General features: G+C 47.7%; 1 protein-coding gene across 2 annotated transcripts; it reads right to left on the bottom strand.

Moving 5' to 3' along the window:
- Positions 1-6,203: 6,203 nt before the first annotated feature.
- Positions 6,204-22,555, bottom strand: LOC142913333 (GTPase Era, mitochondrial-like). Of its 2 annotated transcripts, none has more exons than XM_076060940.1 (11): positions 22,477-22,555; positions 21,765-21,932; positions 19,956-20,083; positions 18,879-18,956; positions 16,705-16,751; positions 15,777-15,838; positions 14,831-14,949; positions 12,893-13,156; positions 12,357-12,506; positions 9,688-9,768; positions 6,204-8,932 (listed from the first exon to the last, which is right to left on the bottom strand). In XM_076060940.1, exons 1-11 carry the CDS (start codon positions 22,550-22,552, stop codon positions 8,810-8,812), a joined length of 1,296 nt encoding a protein of 431 aa, XP_075917055.1. In that variant the 5' UTR covers positions 22,553-22,555; the 3' UTR covers positions 6,204-8,809. The 2 variants fall into 2 exon arrangements, with proteins under 2 accessions (XP_075917055.1, XP_075916992.1); XM_076060877.1 differs by lacking the exon at positions 22,477-22,555 and adding an exon at positions 22,286-22,466.
- Positions 22,556-22,927: the final 372 nt, after the last annotated feature.

Genomic DNA, 22,927 nt, shown 5'->3' on the forward strand with positions numbered 1-22,927 from the left:
ACGCATTTGTTTTCTAATTGCATATAACACGTGAAGGAAATATATCACTCGTCATGTGTTCAACTATTAGTTGAAGTTGTCAATCTATGAATCAGTAAATGAAGGCCTTCTCGTGCCGTGTCGGTCATGGGAATTGCTTGACCATACTTCACCACGCTGGTCAGTGCAGTACGTGGTGTGCGTATGGTCGGTGAGTGCGCTGCGCTACGAACCCAGCGACCCAAGTTAAATTCACACTCAAGGCCAACACCTGTGACGATTATCTAAACCGATCATGGGCCTCCCCTAGGTCGATTCAGCTTCAAATGAGTACCCGGTGCGGTGTGTAGTAAACATCGCCACTAGGGAGACAGAAGCCGCCGGACGTGGTGCTGGCCACCCACCCACCCCCTCGTGTGCCGTGCCGGCCTTCATAGGTGCTCGCTAACAGCACTTGCCCCAACATTCTGTTCAGACTATACGGGTGATCTTTGTCTTCCTTGAGATGACAGATCGCGACAGCACAGTGAGAGATACAGGCATGGGGGGAAAACACACACGAGAGTCTTTAAAGGTTTTCATGAAATACAGAAATGCCATCAGACCAGTCTGCCTGACATTTTTCTGCGTAGGAATGTATTTTTTTTATTTCGAATATAGCCGCAACGCCAACATTGTTGTTATTAAGGAAATAGACTGGTCACAAGTGCAACTGCAGGTCCTCGGCTCAAACCCCCCTTCCCTCCTGGTCAATTTTAAGTTTCCATCATCTTCATTTTTATATTTTGTGGTTCTTTCGGTAAAGTCACGTAGGTACAAATAAAAGAAAACAAAAATGAAAACAACTACAACAAAAAAAACATTTTTATTTTTTTGTTGTTTTTTTTACGTGACTTTACCGAATAGAACCAAAGAGTACGGATCCTTGCAGTCACGAAAGCTTCAAATCTAGAAAAAAAAACATTTTTGTTTCATTTTAATAACGCAAGCAGCCGTCCACAGGTGAGGTGCCCGAAACGTCGGGAGAATTTTATTACGTTGTAAAAAAAAAAGTTGTATTATTTTTTTATTTCCCTTCTACGCGACTTTACCGAGAGAACCAATGACAACAGACAGAGTGAGTTAAATAAAAGCGCGTAGTAAAAAAATGACGTCTCCCCCACGCCCACAGTGGAGTAGTGACTGCGGCCACCAGAAACAAAGAGCGGAGCACATCGCAAACAACGGCATCGTTCCACGACACCGGCGCACCGGCGGGCTGGACAGTGTTCGTCGCACTCATTTCCCCCAAGCTATACATACCGTGGCTCACAAACTTACACACCCCCCCCCCCGCCATGACGGAGTGTGTGACAATGCACCAACCAACTCCAACCCGCATTCTCCGAATCGCTCTCATTTATCAACAGCTCGCTGGCGCGGTCTGAAGCAGTGGTTCTCGACCTTGATTTTGGCTACTCTACCTGCAACCTGTCAACCCCTTATCAGTGCCCTAGCGTATTACAGACCAACTCAGACCTTATTGGTCACCCCGTGCCCCTGATAAATCTCAACGTTCATCCTACAAAGTCCCTTCACAAGGGAGAAACACAAAAAAAATAGACAAAAACATTGAAATCATTGAAACGGCTTCACGCCATATGGACCTGAAAAAAACTATTTCCCTGTACAAGAATACGGGTAAGGGGCCGTCCATAAATGACGTCACGCGCCTAGGGGGGGGGGGGTGGTCAGACATTTGTGACGATGGGGGGGGGGGGGGGGTTGAGAAATGTGACGTCACATGAAAATGCGCAACTTTCAATAAATATAGACAACACGTTCTACTTAATTAAATAGACTTTTTAATAAATGTTTTACTCCTACAACATCAGAGTGCAGCGCCACATTAAACACGCACTACAGTGACAATAGTTTAAAGCGATTTGAATCATGTTTGATATATATTTTTTTGGGGGGGGGGCAGAGCTTTGTGACGTCATATTTGAGGGGGGGTCTGACTTTTTGTGACGCCGTGTGACGAAAGGGGGGGGTCAAAAATTTTCCAAAATCGCGTGACGTCATTTATGAATGGTGCGACGGACATCGAAGCGAAGTAAAATCAAAGCGATGTACGGAGTTAGGTGGAAGGCGAAGGCTGAGGCGACGGATAAGATCAAAGACGGATGATGCTGATGCTGACGCTGCTGCTGCTGCTGTTGCCGGGACCGTTAAGTGTGGCAGTTGAGGCGACGCGAACCGGGTCGCGGTGCTCATAAAGTGACGACGTATTTGCAAAAGCGACGTACAAGCGGGAGACGTGAATCTGGGTATTCCTGTGCTTGCCATTCGCTAGAAAAAAAACCCCAAAAGAACCGACGTCTCGACCGATGGTAAAAAAAACACCACTAAGAGACCACCCGCGCACACAAATGAGTTGGTCACCAATCGCACTCAAGGAGACCAGATTAGTATATTGTCTTTTGACCACGAAACATGTAAATGTACGTAGCCAACCGTGCTAATCAGAGGTGCGGGGGGGGGGACAGCAAACTTGCAATATTCTTGGGTCTTTCGGTAAAGTCACCACCACGTAGAAGGGAAACAATAAAATAATAAAAATATAAAACAATACAATTCTCACGACGTTTAGACTGCAACACAAGCAATCATCATCAGGTGTAAAAACCACAGCAAGAAAATTTGAAAAAAGTGGCGGGTTATTTTTTAGTTTCTTGTTGTGGTTTTCACACCTGATGATGATTGCTCGTGTTGCAGTCGAAACGTCGTGAGAATTTTATTGTTTTATATTTTTATTATTTTATTGCTTCCCTTCTACGTGGTGGTGACTTTACCGAAATAACCAAGAATATGAATCCCTGCAGTCACGAAAGCTTTCAATCAAAATATAAACTTGCAATAGTTCTGCCAAACCAAAACACAACGCTGTTTAGAAAACTGTACGTCATTGAACTCAGTGGCCAGATCATCAATTGTGCTATCAAGAACACGTAACAATGACAAGATTAAACTCTCGGGATTCCAGTGATGCGGTGAAGCACGTGGGATTCCAGTGCCGAATTGCTTGCAGACCACGATGAGGCGGAGCTCTCCAATATTCCAGGGGGGGGGGGGGATCTCGAGGCGAGGGTTGAGGCTTTGCGCACTTCAGAGTCTTCTCCAGGCATCTGTAGGGAGAGGCGAAGGCAGTGCGCTCAGGGTTAGCTGCAGGTAGCTCCCAAGCATTTCAAGCGTAAAGGAGTTAGCCGGCTCTATTCAAACGTTGATGCTGCTGCTGCTGCTCAAGACGCCATCACCTGGTCGTGCTCTCTTTGAGAAAACCCTTCTTCGAAGCGCAGTCTCGATTTTTTTTGGGGCAGAAGATTCTGCCGTCTTCGAGAAGAGATGTTGCGGAGGTGGTCTCCAATTAATGCGAGGCTCTCCAAGGGCACTCATCAGAAGATTTCCTCCTAGGTAGCTACAGTGAGGGAAAAAAGTATTTGATCCCCTGCTGATTTTGTACGTTTGCCCACTGACAAAAAAATTATCAGTCAATAATTTTAATGGTAGGTTCATTTGAACAGTGAGAGACAGAATAACAACAACAAAATCCAGAAAAACGCACGTCAAAAATGTTATAAATTGATTTGCATTTTAATGAGGGAAATAAGTATTTGACGCCCTCGCAATCAGAAAGATTTCTGGCTCCCAGGTGTCTTTTATACAGGTAACGAGCTGAGATTAGGAGCACAGTCTTAAAGGGAGTGCTCCTAATCTCAGCTTGTTACCTGTATAAAAGGCACCTGTCCACAGAAGCAATCAATCAATCATATTCCAAACTCTCCACCATGACCAAGACCAAAGAGCTCCCCAAGGATGTCAGGGACAAGATTGTAGACCTACACAAAGCTGGAATGGGCTAAAAGACCATTGCCAAGCAGCTTGGTGAGAAGGTGACAACAGTTGGTGCGATTATTCGAAAATGGAAGAAACACAAACGAACTGTCAATCTCCCTCGGTCTGGGGCTCCATGCAAGACCTCACCTCGTGGAGTTGCAACGATCATGAGAACGGTGAGGAATCAGCCCAGAACTACACGGGAGGATCTTGACAATGATCTCAAGGCAGCTGGGACCATAGTCACCAAGAAAACAATTGGTAACACACTACGCCGTGAAGGACTGAAATCCTGCAGCGCTCGCAAGGTCCCCCTGCTCAAGAAAGCACATATACATGCCCGTCTGAAGTTTGCCAATGAACATCTGAATGATTCAGAGGACATCTGGGTGACAGTGTTGTGGTCAGATGAGACCAAAATGGAGCTCTTTGGCATTAACTCAACTCGCCGTGTTTGAAGGAGGAATGCTGCCTATGACCCCAAGAACACCATCCCCACCGTCAAACATGGAGGTGGAAACATTATGCTTTGGCGGTGTTTTTCTTCTAAGGGGACAGGACAACTTCACCGCATCAAAGGGACGATGGACGAGGCCATGTACCGTCAAATCTTGGGTGAGAACCTCCTTCCCTCAGCCAGGGCATTGAAAATGGGTCGTGGATGGGTATTCCAGTATGACAATGACCCAAAACACACGGCCAAGGCAACAAAGGAGTGGCTCAAGAAGAAGCACATTAAGGTCCTGGAGTGGCCTAGCTAGTCTCCAGACCTTAATCCCATAGAAAATGTGGAGGGAGCTGAAGGTTCGAGTTGCCAAACGTCAGCCTCAAAACCTTAATGACTTGGAGAAGATCTGCAAAGAAAAGTGGGACAAAATCCCTCCTAAGATGTGTGCAAACCTGGTGGCCAACTACAAGAAAAGTCTGACCTCTGTGATTGCCAACAAGGGTTTTGCCACCAAGTACTAAGTCATGTTTTGCAGAGGGGGTCAAATACTTATTTCCCTCATTAAAATGCAAATCCATTTATAACATTTTTGACATGCGTTTTTCTGGATTTTTGTTGTTGTTATTGTCTCTCACTGTTCAAATAAACCTACCATTAAAATTATAGACTGATCGTTTCTTTGTCAGTGGGCAAACGTACGAAATCAGCAGGGGATCAAATACTTTTTTTCCCCTCACTGTATAAGATTCCCCCGTAGTCACGGATGTCATTGTGGCTGGTGTTAATGGTCACGGGTAGTCACGGGTGGTCACGGGATCATCTTTGCCTGCTGCGAGGAAGGTGCTGCAAGCCACTGGGCTGATTACTGGCGGTCACGTGCGCGACGAGGTGAAGTGGGATTCGGCTCTTCTTGCCGGCTTTCATTATCTAATACATGCGCATCATACAGAACTAACTGGGATGATAAGGCCAATTTAAAGAGGTGGATTTTCAAGGTTGGACAATTAAAAAATACTCCTCCGCCGGGTGTGGTCCAAACTTTTCTTTTTCCGTGGTGTATGCATCGCTTGGCCGTGTATGATCCAATAATGACTTCACATTTGTCATTCACCAAAAAAGGTATGCCTCGGGGGGGATCAGTCAAGACCAGTTATACCCGACTCCTGGTCTCGCCTCTGTAAAGCATGATCTCATGCCTCCTGCATTGACAATTAACGTGGGGAATGGGAGGGGACCTCTCTTTCGTCTTGCTCGAGCTTGCGACAATCGCACCATTAATCTCAATAACATTACACGGGCAACTCGGCAACAAACCTCACGTCAAGCTCATCTTCAATTTACCACAATATAGCATTTCTCACACACGAGCTCGGCTTTCCCGCACCTCCGATTAGCACGGTTGGCTACGTACGGTGCGGTAGAAGTTCACCATACACATACGCACAGGTGTGACTGGCAGGTCGCTCCGAGGCACAAACACATTACGTTTTAACATTTGGGTGTCGCACTTAATTGTGCTATGTTCCAGTTGCCAGAATTAAAAACAACAAATGGGAAAGCTAAAAAAAACCGTGTCCCTTTGAAGTTAAGTCATCTTCTTCCATGGGCTCGTTTACAAAGATGGTTTTGGATTTCCGACAGTGTTCCGAATCGATTCTTCCCGTCTCACGACGCCGGTGGAATCGCAGCATCATGGCCTCGTGCAAGAACGTCAAAAGCATGTTCGGTACAGGGCAGTTGTTCGTGGTTACGTTTGTGTTAAATTCAGACTTTTAGGAACTGTAATCATGCTTAGCACAGGAAAAGCAGTACTGGTTGTTGCAATTCTGTTGAATGGACAGACTGCGGCACGTAACAGGAACGTGCATTTAACAATGATCGAAGCACACTAGTCAACGCGGACTGTTGTACTGTTTATGTATTGTAAGATGGACAAGGCCCCACCACAGGAACGTGGAATTGAGACATTTAGCATAGGCAGTCACGAGCCTTAATCATGCAGCAGTTATGTGGGCAGCATGGCTATTTACAGTACAGTCGAAAGGGCTTGCGTCTTTGACCAAATCACACAGAAAGTACCCCAATATGGTCAGATCTCAAAAGCGAAGAAGGGTTAAGCCTAGATAGTGCTCGAGATGGGCCACCACCATGCACATAAGTTGGTATTGGGTGTTCTGGGGCTATGTTGGTTGACAACGGAGGGCAGTGATGTATGCCACTAAACCCGAGTACAGCAAGTCCTCGGTTAACGCGGAAGATGCGTTCTGAAAAGTGCCTCGTTTAGCGGGAAAAAAAAAATCATTAAGCGAAAACAATTTCCCCATCATGTAACAATAAAAAGTTTTACGATGAACAATGGACACCGCTGCATCGCTGTATCATTCCGCGTACTCGATCATAACGCTCAGCCGCGCGTCCAAAGTAGTTCGTCGTTGACCGCTTGGAAACATAAAGTGTGCGTTCCGCTTTGTGCGAAAAGTGTTTCCCCGATTGAAGAACTGCTTGACAGCGACTACGTGCTGTGTGAACGCACGCGAAGCGATGACTTTACCGTATGCAGTTTAAACTACGGTATGCAGTTTGCGGGAATAATTTTTTTTTATATTCCCAATGACAACATTTCCATGTTTTTGGTTTTTAACTTCTTTTAGATGTATTTTTTTATTGTAAGACCACGTTTTTGTACAGTTAGTTCAAAGTAACATTGCAGTTAAAATGTAAGGCTAGTTAACGCGCATATCATAAGTTAGCATTATAGATTGCACAGTAATTTACGAAAACTACCTAAATGTAACAGGAGCATATCATTCGCATATGATAAACATAAATCATCTATCCTCACCCCTGTGGAAATACATTTTACTCAAGTGTAAAAATTAACATTGTATATTACTTAAAACAATCAAACGCACGTCTGCAGTGATGGTCACGGGTATTCAGAGTAAATTAAAGCGGATTTCTATTCGGTAAAGTCACGTAGTTAAAAAAAATCACGACGTTTCGGCCACAACACAAGTGGCCTTCATCAGGTGAAGGGACCAAACTCTGTACTCTGGAACAGTCCCGGCCCCTTCACCTGATAAAGGCCACTTGTGTTGTGGCCGAAACGTCGTGATTTTTTGTTTTCATTTTTTTACCTACGTGACTTTACCGAATAGAACCAACGAATATGGATCCTTGACAGTCACGAAAGCTTCAAATCTAGTACAGCGGAGTTGGTACAGACAAGACAGGTGTTGGTTGTCACAGGCAGTCACGCGGACTGGTATTGCTAATCACAGCTGTCAAGGGCAGTCATTGGCCACGTAACGATGTGACGACTGATCGAATAAAGTCAATTGTTGCACCCGCAATAATACGCTACGCATCGAATGATTGTGTAGAGAACTGACAATTCACGGCGTACGCAGATTGCATGCCGTTACATTTAGGTTTTTTCAGCGAACAAAACTATACGAGAAACACATGGCGAGCGAGGAACTTGCACAAACAAGATGGTAAAAACACGACAAACATTTGATCCTTCAATTGAATCGCAAGCGTGAATTGTGACAATTCACAGACCGGCTTAGGGAGAGGGTGGGTGAAAACCTTCCCCCGTAGTCAGGGATGTTAACGGGGTTAGGGTGTTAGTGGTCATTGATAGTCGCGGGTAGTCACGGGTAGCTGCGAGGGCGGTGCTGAGAGTCGCTGGGCTGATTTACTGGCGGTCACGTGGGTGACGAGGTGAAGTGGGATTCGCTTCTTCTTGCCGCTCTGCATTATCTTATACAGCGGCAACAATACAACACTGCGCTTTGCAACTCCCCTCTCATGGAAATTGCATGGTGTGCCGTCGCGTCCCCCACACGTGCTGCCGGTGTGTTTTACCCTGCGTCCCCAGGTGGATCACAAAAGTTTTTTTGAGGATCTCAGGACAAATCAGAACAGACACTTACATAAGCATAAGACAATTTCATTATGGCTGATCACATTCAAAATCCCTAAGAATTTCTCCGTTGAATGAAAGGATAACTTTTACCAATAAATGGCGCTAGTACTTTGCGTCTATAATCTATTGGTAATTTTTGGTGACAGCTTTCTGGTGGATCACGCAGCCTGTTGAGATCCACCAAAATCGATCACAGTGCTTGGTGTATTGGCCACCACTGGCGTACGGTGTTGGTGGTCACAGAGATGATGGTGATGATGACGATGATGACCACAGTGGTCAAGGGGTTCCTTGAAATATAATTGGTCAAACATCTCAATATAGGACGCTCATGAAAAAGTGGCTTGCACATTGCGATGGTGGTTGGTCACTGCTGGCGTTGGCCAGCGACAAGCAGGCATGATGAGTCACAGGGGCGAAGCTGGTAGTCATGCAGGCATGGGGCTGTGGCCGCGAAAGGCTGCTGTCGGTAGTCACGGGAGGTCACAACGCGTCACGATGCAGCTGTTCGGTAGTAACATGGATGGCGCAGGTGTAGTCTTGAGTAGCCACGAGGCTGCTGCTGGCGGTAGTAGTCACGAGATGAGCTTGACGGAGAGGTTGAGCCGCACGTCGCGCATGAAGACGGAACTCAGATCCCACTGAGCCAAGCGTGACACAGCCGCCACGCACGATCCTCCACGCCCCAGCAGCATCCGCTGCAGCAACGACAACAACAATCATACGCTGCAGCAACGACAACAACAATCATACAATACCACGCGCAACACGGCATCTTTTACAGCATCAACAAGGCCAATAATCACGTAACACACATTAAGGCATTCACGACAGCGACGATAACAATTATAGGATAACGTACTCGACAGGACCCAAGAAACAATCCATCACAACAGCGGTGACCAAAACACCACCAGCACTGTGATCTGGCTGACGATGATGATGCCAATGATGTCATAAAGCCCTGCCCATCACCTCCCGTTCAGCGGCACACGTGGGAACCATTACTTAAATATTTCGATGGCCCAGCACGACAATATTGAACGTGCTATAACGATGACACAATGATAGCCTTAAGACAGTCGCCATACGACACACGGTGCACTAACGTGGGTCGTGTCGGTGACGACGTGGGGATAAATGCTGGCGATGGCATGGTGATGCCGTCGGTGAGGCCGGTGATGTTTACGCTGGTGACGTCGGTGATGCTGGTGCCATCGCCGATGGTGCCACTGTTCGTGACGATGCTGGTGATGGTGTTGATGTCAGCGACGTCTGTGATGCTGGTGATGGTGTTAGCATTAGTGAAGGTGGTGATGTCAATGATGCTGATGATGTCAGTGATATTGGTGGTATCGGTGATGCCAGTAATTTCTGGTGAAGTCTGTGTTGCTGGTGATGGTGTTGATATCAGTGATGTGGCGATGTCCGTGATGTCGGCGATGGTGCCAACCATGTGCGAGTTCTTGGTGACGGTCAGCTGCTGGATGATATGCAGCTCCCCACTTGGCCCCTCCTCCCAGTGCAACACGCTCTGTGTGAACAAACGTTACAGCGTTAGTGGGGTCAGCTTCTCAGTGGCCCGATGTGGCCACTGTGAATCACCTGTGCGAGACAAAACCCAGAACCAGGGCTCGCATCCAAGCACTCCAAGGTGCTGTGTATATCTGCGTGTGTGTGTATATATATTTGCAGATTATTTGGCTGCTTTAACTTTCCACCTGATAATCTACGTCGTTGAGCTATCGTATGTGGCCAGGTTGCTTCTGAAAAATAAGGACGACCGCTTGTGATGCGTTCGAAACGTCGTAATTTATTTTAATTTCATTTTATTTTTACATACGTGACCTTACCAAAAGAACCAATGAGCATAGTAATTCCTGCAGTCACGAAAGCTTCAATCCTAGATTAATCCACCTCTACGGGGAGGTTGTCCTCACAATTATGTCCAAAACATATTTCCCCGTGTTGTCTTCTCTGTGTATGTATCTCTACTTGTTGTAATTTTGTTTCGCTTTCGTTTACCGTGGTTGGTGTCTCCGTTTTAGTTTGTTTCCCATGTGCTTTCTACGCTGTCGATTTCCCATGTGTTTCCCCCGATTTATTGCCTGCATTGGTATGTGCATGTCCATGCACGGTTACCCTTCCCTTCCCCCACCTCTACGACCTATAGAAGTCCCTGTACGTTACCCCTCCGGGCGTCGTTCTGTGTTGTGCTTCTCCATGTGTGAATGCCTCTTGGTGTGGTGTTGCTCGTTGTGTCCCTCTGTACTGCCCTAAACACCTTCCCCTGCGTGTCTTCTCTGTATGTATCTCTGCTACCTTGTACCTCGTGTCTGTTCACGAGTCCTTGTCCTCTGTTTACATTGGTGTGTTCAGCCCAGAGGATGAGAACAAAAGATTTAGCAGCCTTTTGAAATGCGTGGTCAACCAGGTTTAGTGTCTAACTGTGTTGTTGGCCGACTGGGATTGCATCACATTATGTTTCTAAGGTTTGCCGAGTTCGCGTCTCCCATCTTCTTGATGTATTTGCCTCCGTGCAGTTTGCCGTTCTCTGTATGCTGTGTGCGATGTCCCTCTGTGTGTGATGTCTCTCTGTGTGTGATGTCCCTCTGTGTGCGATGTCCCTCTGTGTGCGATGTCCCTCTGTGTGCGATGTCCCTCTGTGTGCGATGTCCCTCTGTGTGCGATGTCCCTCTGTGTGCGATGTCCCTCTGTGTGTGATGTCCCTCTGTGTGCGATGTCCCTCTGTGTGCGATGTCCCTCTGTGTGCGATGTCCCTCTGTGTGCGATGTCCCTCTGTGTGCGATGTCCCTCTGTGTGTGATGTCTCTGTGTGTGATGTCCCTCTGTGTGCGATGTCCCTCTGTGTGCGATGTCCCTCTGTGTGCGATGTCTCTCTGTGTGTGATGTCCCTCTGTGTGATGTCCCTCTGTGTGTGATGTCCCTCTGTGTGATGTCCCTCTGTGTGTGATGTCCCACTGTGTGCGATGTCCCTCTGTGTGCGATGTCTCTCTGTGTGCGATGTCTCTCTGTGTGCGATGTCCCTCTGTGTGCGATGTCTCTCTGTGTGCGATGTCCCTCTGTGTGTGATGTCCCTCTGTGTGATGTCCCTCTGTGTGCGATGTCCCTCTGTGTGCGATGTCTCTCTGTGTGCGATGTCTCTCTGTGTGTGATGTCCCTCTGTGTGTGATGTCCCTCTGTGTGTGATGTCCCTCTGTGTGTGATGTCCCTCTGTGTGTGATGTCTCTCTGTGTGTGATGTCCCTCTGTGTGCGATGTCTCTCTTTGTGCGATGTCTCTCTGTGTGCGATGTCTCTCTGTGTGCGATGTCCCTCTGTGTGATGTTTCTCTATGTGTGATGTCCCTCTGTGTGTGATGTCCCTCTGTGTGTGATGTCCCTCTGTGTACGATGTCTCTCTGTGTGCGATGTCTCTCTCTGTGTGTGATGTCCATCTGTGTGTGATGTCTCTCTGTGTGTGATGTCTCTCTGTGTGGTTAACGCCATTTTCACCCGAGGATGAGCGCTTGTGTTGCGTTTGAAACGTCGCAATTTATTTTAAATGTATTTCTACATACGTAACTTTACCAAAAAAAAAAACAATGAGTGTGGCTCAGTGGGCTTTACCTGGTAAAATAAAAAATAAGTTTAGTTTTTTGTGATTTACTTACCTTTCCTATCCTTTGCACTCCTATCGTGTTTTTGTATTGCTTGTTGTTGTAACCTTCTGACTTGTCATTACTTGACATTCATGAAAAGGAGCTTAATAGCTCATCGGTTTCCTCCAGGATAAATAAAGATTCTGATTATGCATATGTGGAGAGTCGTGCAGCGATTAGCGTGCTGTGCTATGAACCCAACAATCCGAGTTCGATTCCCGCTCACGGCCACCAACACCAGTGACGATTATCTGAACCGGTCCTGGGCCTTCCGAGGTCGACTCAGTCACACTCGAGTAACTGGTGCGATGTGTAAAGCATCGCCGTTAGAGATACAAAGGCTATCGTGTGGTGCTGGCACACTCACCCCCTCAAATGCCGTGCCAGCCTTCAGCACACTTCCCCCTACAGTCTGTTGAGGCTATGCGGGGGACCTTTGTGTGTATGTGTTGTGTGTACTTAACCTGCTTGATGAGGTAGGGCACCTCCTGTGGGAGCACCTCGAGCAGCCGCGCTCGCACGGCATCGAGGCTCAGCTGCATGGGCGTCTGATCGGTGAGCACGGAGCTGTGGAACCGCCATGGCGACGCGCGGGCCCGCGACAGCAGATAGCCCTATTCATGCGCACACACAAAGACAAAGGTCCCCCATATAGCCCATGACAGACTCTTGGGGCAAGTGCTGTTAAGCGAGCGCCTATGGAGGCCAGCAAGGCAGGCGAGGGGGTGGGTGGCCGCCACCACGCCCGACTGCCTTTGTCTCCCCAGTGGCGAAGTTTTACACACCGCGCCAGGCACTCATTTGAGGCCGAGTCGGCCTAGGGGAGGCCCAGGAAAGGTACAGATAACACAAACTTGCTAACGTTCTCCGATGTGTTTTCCCATTTGTTCGTCACGATGTCCGATGTTTCGCTCCATGCCCAAGCACATGGAGCAAAACGTTGCGACATCGAGCACCTATTCGGCCCCGTTCTCACACACATATGCACGCGCGTGCTCACCCTCAGTGTTTCAACTTCGTCGCCATTGAGCGCCGACACCATGAACACATCGTGGAAGAATGACCGAGGCGCCCTGCCATGGCGCCGAGGCCTCGTCACTTCCTTGGGAGGCTCCGCCCCTTCATGCAGAGGCCCCGCCCCATCCGGTTCAGACCCCGCCTCTTCCGCAGCCACACGTTTATCCCTGGCGAGGGCAGCGGTGACGTCATAGCTCAGCGCCTCCGTGATCTCCAGCAGATCGCTCTTACCCTTGAGGATGTCCACCTACACAACGGCGTTGTCGAGACGATGTTTTTTCATCATACAATAGCAATTTTCATGATACAATGTTTATTGCAATATCGACGTGTGTTCTATAACTTTGTAACTGAATTTCAGTTGAACGCGTAGCGTTTCGCAACCAATATTATCCATAACACAGGGGATTTGTTTTGGGTTAGATCGCGTAAATATGTCCTTACCTCACCACCACCCGACAGCCAATAAGTAAGGTTTGTCACGTAACAAAAAGTGCCAAGTAGTCCACTACTTCAGCAGGAGAGTAAACCCACAACATTTACAATTTGAGTATGACGTTTCGCTAGTGATTACAACCAGCCTCCTCATGCGATTCAACAGGTGCTTATGGCAAATTGCCTGTTGGAACTGAATTTGTTATTTTTACTGCAGGTCACTCAACTTCAGCCAGCCATAAATCATTCCAATTTCACAATCTAAATCACTTATAAGAGGGGTCCCCAACCCCCGGGCCGTGGACCGGTACCCGTCCGTGGCCTGTTAGGAACCAGGCCGCACAGCAGCAAGTGAGCGGTGAGTCCGCGCGTGGCCCGCCCATTATTTTATCTACCACTTACGTCCGCGCCTCTTTCCCGTAATGCGCACTTGTCTCAGTCACGTGGTGTTGATAAGCCCACAAGCTCTAACCCCTAGTAGCCACAATGAGTAAAAAACAAATGTCGCTGGAGAGCTTCTTTGACAAGGGGGAAAGACCCAATGATGAACCCCCCCCCCTCCCCCGGTCCGTGAATAAATTGTCTTCCACAAAACCGGTCCCTGGTGCCAAAAAGGTTGGGGACCGCTGTCTTGTAACACACACACACACAGTTATAAAACAACCATTTCCGTCAAATTCTGAAATACGTTGCAAAGCACTCATTTAATGGTGGGAAATCATTGCGTGCAAGGTGCAGGAGGGGAGGTGTTGCCGATATCACAGCTGGCCACCTCATCTACCGAGCACGGGTATTCACTCACACCGATGGCTGAGCCACTCTGGGAGATCCCCAGGAGATACCACTTTCCACCGATATATTCCATGACCAGGTATCAAACCCAGGTAACTTGGATCACGCCACCAGCGTGTCAACTACGATGCCATCAACAGTGGCTCGGTTTGTTGGTGGTAGAAAGAGTTTCCCTTATAGCTATTAACAGACTACTGGGGCAAGTGCTGTTTTGCGAGCACTTGTCAAGCCAGGCACGGCATCTCAACTTTGAATTAGCTCAGTAATGAGGAATAACGGTCGAATGGTGATATTAACATTTTACGGTTCCAATGACGTATGTGTACGTACGTGTACGTCACAATCAGTTTTTCTTCCGAGGCCATGCAGAGGGGCGTATGGCAGTTTTGCGCAAGTTATTATAGAGTGCGGACGTGTCGCTACAGTTCTCTGCGGTGAGTACAATCTCTTTTAAAAAGAGTCGCGCTAGGGCTCTCCAAATAAAATTAATGCTGAACCGCTCGCGCGTTCCGAGATTCAGCGGTGAACCGGACCCCACCCATTCAAATTGCAGATGTCTCGGAATGGGAAAGGGTTAACGTACGCGTGTAGCGTGTTGGTGGTATAATCGCGTGACGTGGCGTGGCGTGTTCACAGCTACGTGTGGCCTGGTCACAAACGAGTGCCGTGTCTCCGTTTTCTTGCACACACTCACCTTGTTCAGCACCAGAAGGCTGGGAAGCTCTGGGTTTTTGCGGAGGCAGTTTAGGGTCTGGGCGTCGAGTTGACATCGCGTTTTCAACCATGGGTCCGACACGTCCACGCACACCAACACTAAGAGAACACAAACACATGTCCCCGTGTAGCCTTAAGACTGTTGGAACAAGTGGTGTGGTCAAATACCACACCTGGCTGCCTTTATCTCTACAGTGCTGTTTACACACACCACGGTGTGCTAGCTGCTAATTTCAGGCTGAGTAAGTATTACCAGTGTTTGTCATGAAATGAAATGTTGTGGATTTACTCTCCAACACACCGGTGGGCTGAAGTCGTTACTAATTGATATGTTTTGTTTACGTGACAAACCTTACCGGTTGTGTCAGGTGGTGGAGGGTTACAACACATTTATACTTACAGCGACCTAACTCAAAAACCTATATTGATTGCGAAAGCCTATGTGTTAAACTGAGTCTAAGTAGCAAAAGCCAAATATATGTTTAGATATAATTTACCACTTTTGTTGTGCTCGGACAGAAATTAAACTCAGCTCTGTGGGTTCGATATAGACCACGAACCACTATGTCAATCTCCCCTCCCATCCCCACACACACACACAAAGTCAAACACCCCCTGTATAGCCCCCGCTGTATGGCCATACAGACTGCCGAGGCAAATGCTGTTAGTGAGCACCAAGACCAGCCACGGTGACTTCTTCTATTCACGATGTGGCCAACTCACAGCCACAGCAGCAACCATGTGAAACCGAGCGATTGCCTCATTCATTAAAGAAGATTCGTCTCAGCTGATACTGAACCCTCATTAAATCTGTAGCAGGTTAATTTTATCCAATGAAGACCCCTTCTCCAATCAAATACATAACCTAGCGCTGGCACACGGACACCGCGGCGAGTGCACGGTGGCGCATACACATTGGTCCGTACCCACATCCGCTTGCTCAAGCGATGCTTGAGGATCCTTGGTGAAAGATGGAGCCAGGCCATGTCTGCAAAAAGATAAGGACGAAACGTTAAGGATTCTCAGTGAAGCCTTTAATAGACTGTTGGGACAAGTGTTGTTCGTTAGCACAACAGCAAGGCCTCGATGGCACACGACGGGGTGGTGGGGCCTTCGTTTTCCCAGGGATGATGTTCAAATGCTACACCAGGTACTTGCCCATTTAAGGCCGAGAAAGCACAGCCGCTTCGATGATGTCACTTGCTACTAATGTTAGCGATAGCCGAGATTCGGACTAAAGTAGCTGGGTTCGTAGCACAGTGCACGAACCACTGCTCCACTGCTCCCCACATACACAAACACGTATGCATTGATGTTTTGTATGCATGCAAAACATCAATGTAGAAAATGGCCAAACACATTCATGAAAAAAAATACATTGATACTTTTCATGATAAATGACATTTACGTTATTGCATGTGTACATACGTATTGTACATATGTACATACGTATTGTACATATATACACACATACAAAGACCATCCATGTAGCCTTTACCAGATTGTTGAGGCAAGTGCTGTTAGCAAGCACATATGAAGGCCGGCACGGCACACGAGGGAGTGGGTGGCCAGCACCACGCCTGACTGCCTTTGTCTCCCAAGTGGCGATGTTTACACACCGCACCAGAGCTTCAAGTTAATACGAGTCGACCTAGGGGAGGCCCAAGACCGGTTCAGATAGATTCACTGGTGTTGGCCGTAAGCAGGAATCAAACAAAGGTCGCTGGGTTCGTAGCGCAGTCCACTAACCAGTGTCAACGCTCCCCACACGCGCTGTGCTTTGCAATGTGTGTTGGACGTACAGTATTGCACGTGCTGTCATACATTGTGTGCGTGTTGTGTACTGTGCTTTACCGTTTGGAACGAGAGGGACTTGTCAGACCAGGCGTGTCCAAGAGCACCTTAATACACAGAACACAAGACGGCAACACATTGAGATATACGGCCTTCGTGAGTAGTGGAGTACATGTCCGTACGCAGGACCCCAAATAAGCAGCGTACTGGGCGTTTTATGCGTTAAAATAGATCTATCACGTAAGATATTTATTAAACAGTGTAATGACCTGTTCAGATCAGTTTGCTGCACGGCTTAACCCTTTCCCGCTCCAAGAAGTCTTCAAGTTACAGGGTAGGTCCCGTTGAATCTCAGAACACGCAAGCGGGAGCCCGAGTACATTTTCCGACATGAAGACGTACTAATATAAATTGATTTTATTTTAGTTTTCGTTCCGATAACGTACATTCATGTCATGTATTATTGAACAGAATCGGGAGAAAAACCGATGACGTAAATGTACGTCACGGGAATGGGGAAGGGTTATATTCACAAGATAGTTCACCTCACGTCTTAAGACCCTCGGGGACCAGTGTCAGCAGAACGCACACATAGTAACCCCCCCCCCCACCACAAGCAACCATGTGTAGGTCCTACCCCCCCCCCCCAACATGTTAACCACTTCACGTACCCCCCCCCCCCTCATTTTACCCACACCCCTCACGTATTTATTTTAATAAGTGTTCAGCCAACCCTGGAGCATCCCAACAATGAGCTCTGTAAATAAGGAGCTCATTGTCCCCTGAAAGTATGTTTACTGTTGGATTGGGAAAGTGAACAGAAGAAATTAAAATATATATTTGCATTATATAAATAAACTGAAGCGTGTGCGGATGAAGGAGTGGTCATGTGACCGTTGGGGTCCATTGAGCGGGTCCTTTGGTAATGTTTAATTGCTGAGCTATGGTTAATATGTTTATGAAAAAATAATCTTTTGTACGATTTCATACAATTTTATCAAATATTTCTACAGTAGTTCAAGGTTAAATTGCTATTAAACTGTAAGGCTCTGAGTTAGCATAAAATACATAATAGTTTAATCAAAATTACTTGTGACTGGAATGGTTTTTGCTTTTAAGGTTTATTTGCTATACTTTGGACTCTGAGGGTTTTTTGTATTGTTTGTGCTTTTAGCTTTCTGACCCAACCCCACTATACATCTGTGAATAAAGAGCTTTATAGCTCATAGGATTTATCCAAGATAAATATTCTGATAAGGTAATATTGCATTTTACAACCCAGTTTTTTCTATAAATAAAATCATACATTACCCAAAAACTCAGGTACTAATTTAAGGCTGAGTCGACCTAGGTGAGGCCCAGGACCCTTTCAAATATTAGCCTCTGTTATTGATCGTGAGCGGGAATCGAACACGGGTGAAAGGGTTTGCATGCATATGTTTTAGTACGTGTATATTGATGATGTGTGCAAACATATGTACTGTATTATATGGCCAATTCCTAAGCTGTCAGAAGAATCCCATAAATGTATATGGAGATTCCAGTATTAATTCGTATGAATGGGAGTCTAGTGGTCATTTAAGGTATCTCCACTCGATTGCACGGTTTGACAATTCTCCCAAAAAAATACGGGGCAATCCGCAGTTCCAAGTCCCACCATTCTGTGAATAGTCTTAATCTGTTCCAAGCAATGCCAGGTGAGTGATCGTGACACGTGATACTCGTGTTTATACCAGTGTGTGCACGAATGAGAGGTCATGTAAGAGTGTGCGTTTATGAGTATAAATGCACGAGTCTGTTTATACGAGTCTGCTGACACGATGAGTGTGTGTACGTGGGTAATGTCCCAATTTGGAGCGTAGCAACAGCATAGCGGCAAGCATGCTGCACTACGAACCCGGCCAACTGAGTTCAAATCCCGCTCACGGCCAAAATCGGTGATTATCTTAAACCGGTCCTGCACCTCCCCTCCGTCGACTCAGCCTCAAATGAGTACCTGGTGCGGTGTGTAAACATCGTCACTCGGGAGACAAATGCGGCCAGGCATGGTGCTGGCTACCCATACCCTCATGTACCGTGCAGGCCTTCATAGGTGTTCGCTAACAGCACTTGCCCCAACAGTCCATTGAGGCTATACGGGGGATCTTTGTATTTGCATGTGTGCGCATATGAGATTGTGTATATGAATTAGTGTTCTGAGTGTATATGAGCATGCATGAATGATTGGCTCTTACGATCTGAGCATCATCTTCCGTGAGGACTCCAGCAGACGTACAGCGAGTCGTGTGAACTTTTCTGGACACGCCAAACACCTACACATTCGCCCACACACAAAATACACACGTGCGCAAATACACACGCATTAATGTCGGCGTACACACTCAAATAATAAAACAGTGGTAGTCATTCATGCTCTACGCAATTAACCCAGCGACACAAATTTCATTCCTGGCTACACCGCAGTGCACGAACCACATCATAAATGCTCCCCAAAGACAAAACCTCCCTGTATAGCCTTTAACAGGCTGTTGGGGAAAGTGTTGTTAGCAATCACTTATGAAGGTCGGCACGACCCACGGGATGAGTGGCGAACACCATGCCCAGTCGCCTTCGTCTCCCCAGTGGTGATATTCGCCACGGTTATTGGTCATGAGCGGGAATGGGGAATGAAACTTGGGTCGCCGGGTTCGCAGTGCAGTGCGCGCACCACTACACTACCACTCCCCAAGACAAATATCCCCCATATAGCCTTTAATAGACGCTTGGGGCAAGTGCTGTTAGTGAGCACCTATGAAGGCTGTCATGGCACAAGAGTGGGTGGGTGACTAGCGCCATGCCCAGCCGGATTTGTCTCCTAGTGGTAGTGTTTACACACTGCATTAGAAACTAATTTGAGGCTGAGTCGACCTAAGGGAAGAGGGGCCCAGGACCGGTTCAGATGATCGTCACTGGTGTTGGCCGTGAGCGGGAATCGAACTCGGGTCGCCGGGTTCGTAGCGCAGCGCGCTAACCACTACACTACAATGCGTTGCGCTTCCACATACATGGGTCACGTGACAGATTTGACGTCACAGCTCACTTGCCGTGCAAAAATTATAAGCATTGTGGGCCCCCCCCCCCCAAAAAAGTGTATTTTTTATAATTTTTGCATGGTGTACAGTCTGGAAAGTACCCACATGGCAAATTTCAAGTTTGCTGCATGTCGGGAAGTACGCTAAACATTTTGAACAGACACACATAATCACAACTTTGCCTTTTATATATATATGGAGATGCACACATAGGTAGCAGGTACCCACACATATGTGTACCTTCCTGCCCAGGATTTGGTTGGCGAGTGTGGATTTGCCAGCATTGGGGGCGCCTATGATGGCGACGCGGAGAAGACGAGGGCAGCTTGGCTGATCCGGGGTCAGCGCCAACTGAGCTGCGTGAGCATCTACAATCACGTGCGCATACACAGCATACAGCATACATTTAGACACAAACAATATATACGACACATATAAACACACCACAGCTGATAACATTCTTCATGTGCCATTAAGTGAAGATGTCACACAATGCTTGTGCCATGCTAGGTGCACTTTAGGCCACCGACGTGTCCAAGGCTTGCTGAAAGGTCATGGGACCAGACCCAGGTGTCATGGGTTAACGGACCTGACAAAGATGGCTGGCAGATGCACCACCTGTGATTCCCACTGTGCCAACTTGCTTCGTTTTTGACACCCGGCACTCCGATCGTTGCTATAAACGTTACTCCTCCAGCCTCCATTGTTGTCTCCAACTGCTCAGTAGCGTCTTTCACGAGCATCCTCCACAGAGGCTTATCTTGATATCGATAGAGCCAGTCATACGGCAAATACAATCAGCTCAAATTCTCCTGTACTACATCAGGCTATCTCTGCTGTAGACCGTGCCGTGCCTATTCAGCCCGCTCTATCTGGCCAAACTGAAACTGCTTGCGCATGCAGTTGCTGGGTTTGAGGGCAACAAAACCACACTCAATGGAGCCTCTCCAGCCAGAGGAGCTCACGGATAGGACCATGTCCAGATATATCTAGGATCCGTGAGCTATTCACACCATCCAGCAAAGTAAAACCAAGATGGATTGTTGACAGGCTAGCCTGAATGTTCCAAGCTGGAGCTGCTGTAAAGGGGTTCATGCAAACGTCGAGATGAGAGGGCAAAAACTGTGGCCGAAAAGACCCGAAGAAGTTGGGTGCATCAACCACACTCACTTGCTTGTGGTAGAAGACGGATGTGAGCGATGCCATGGGGGGGGGGAAAGAATGACTTTAGTCATCTGGTTACCCTCATGGCACGCTCACATCTACTAAGTTAAAGAGGGGTATGCTAAGCTGCCGATTTTTAGGATAACTTCATTTGCAATTGCATTTGACATATCCGTATATGTTTACATAGTAGTACAGTACAAATCACCCTACATCTTTTTTAAGTTTCTTTCACTGAATTGCAATTGTACTATGATGAGTCAAAGAATAATCTGCCCGCGCTGACTTGCCTTACCAGGAATTAATGATATAACATTAATATATGTTCGTGCAATATTTTATATTTCTCATTGGACGTAATTTGTACTCCGATTTCTTTTGACTTTATGGCTGTACTTTTTTTGCTTTTGTCAATTTGGAGACCCAGGTCACTTGCAAATGAGTTCATCCTAATCTCTTGAGAAGTCAACTGGTTAACAAAAATGAACCTGAACTTGACATTAATCTACACAGGGCAGGAAAACGGCAATAACTAGGAGTGATTCTTCTGAATTAAGTCATTGAGGGGGATGTGGGAACATAGTGATTAGGTGTAGAAAGCCTCGAATCCCAGGCTATCGTGGGCTAGGCTTCCCGTCAACAGTTGAGGAATGGCGTTCGTGGCTTACAACCCCACCAAAAATTAACATTCACGGAGGAATGCCGGCAAGGCTGCCGAATCATGCATCAAATTACGTCCTGTCCCAGCATACACAGTATGATGAGCATATATACCCTACGTACAGTAACTACAATGTGCTGTATTTGTAAACTGCATGTTTGCTCAGGATATACTTTATGTGCGCTATATGTCCACTGTGGGTGTGTTGCGTATTCTGCATGCACCGTGTATAACGCGCACGTGTGGACCTGGTAAAGCGCTGATGCTCAGCGGATTTGCCAGAGGGCTGCTGCCCTGTGCTGGCACGTGGAAGGCGCTGCCGAGTACAGAGAGCTTCACCTTGTCCTCCTCATCCCGGCTGGCTCCGGCCCGCACAGCATAGCAGGCACACCCTGACGGCACACACACGCACACACGCGCGCGCACAACAGCTAAAAAGATTGTCATGGACTGTCGGGGCTAGTGCTGTTAGCGAGTGGTTAACACCACGCTCGACCGCCTCTCTGCCCGGTCATGATGTTTTAAAACATGGCACCAGGTACGTATTTGAGGCCGAGTCGACCAAGGCGAGCCCCAGTGCAGGTTCACATAATCGTCGCTGGTTGTTGGCCGGGTTTGCGGCGCAGCTGCACGACCGCTCCCCCACTCTGACGCGCACTGTACAGACACGTGCACACACGCGGGACTGCGCGCTCGTGCAAAACAATACGCTGCACACGCACTGTACGCGCACTGTGACACGCACGTGGTGTCGCGGCGAGGCGGCCCGCGGCGAGAAGAAGCTGGGACACGAAGCGGTGGGACGCGAGACGCGGGGACACGAAGCGGGCACACGCGACACGAGCCATCGGGGCGGCCATCGCGGAACCGGTTCCCGCGCAACCGGCAATGAGATCCGGGAAGCCGTCGACTGACACCGAGCCTCCTCCAAGTTACCCGGATGTTGAGATCCGGGTCCCGTAGACTTACACACAGAGCCCCAGTTACCCGGATGTTGAGATGCAGGTGACATAGACTTACACACAGACCCCCAGTTACCCGGATGTTGAGATTCGGGTGCCGTAGACTTACACACAGACCCCCAGTTACCCGGATTTTGAGATTCTGGTCACATCGACTTACACACAGACCCCCAGTTACCCGGATGTTGAGATTCGGGTCACATCGACTTACACACAGACCCCCAGTTACCCGGATGTTGAGATGGAGGTGCCATAGACGTACACACAGACCCCCAGTTACCCGGATGTTGAGATTCTGGTCACATCGACTTACACACAGACCCCCAGTTACCCGGATGTTGAGATGCAGGTGACATAGACTTACACACAGACCCCCAGTTACCCGGATGTTGAGATTCGGGTCACATCGACTTACAACATAGACC

Source organism: Petromyzon marinus, chromosome 1 (assembly GCF_048934315.1).
Source record: "Petromyzon marinus isolate PM22_M1 ecotype Great Lakes invasive population chromosome 1, UKy_Petmar_22M1.pri1.0, whole genome shotgun sequence".
Classification (NCBI taxonomy): Eukaryota; Metazoa; Chordata; class Hyperoartia; order Petromyzontiformes; family Petromyzontidae; genus Petromyzon; species Petromyzon marinus.

Coding starts and splice junctions, on each gene's coding strand:
- LOC142913333 (XM_076060877.1), bottom strand. CDS start 22,400: ATGGCCGCCCCGATGGCTCGTGTCGCGTGTGCCCGCTTCGTGTCCCCG. Junction 18,957..19,955: donor ACCAAATCCTGGGCAGGAAG/GTACACATATGT, acceptor GCGAATGTGTAG/GTGTTTGGCGTGTCCAGAAA. Junction 16,752..18,878: donor CGGAAGATGATGCTCAGATC/GTAAGAGCCAAT, acceptor CTGTGTATTAAG/GTGCTCTTGGACACGCCTGG.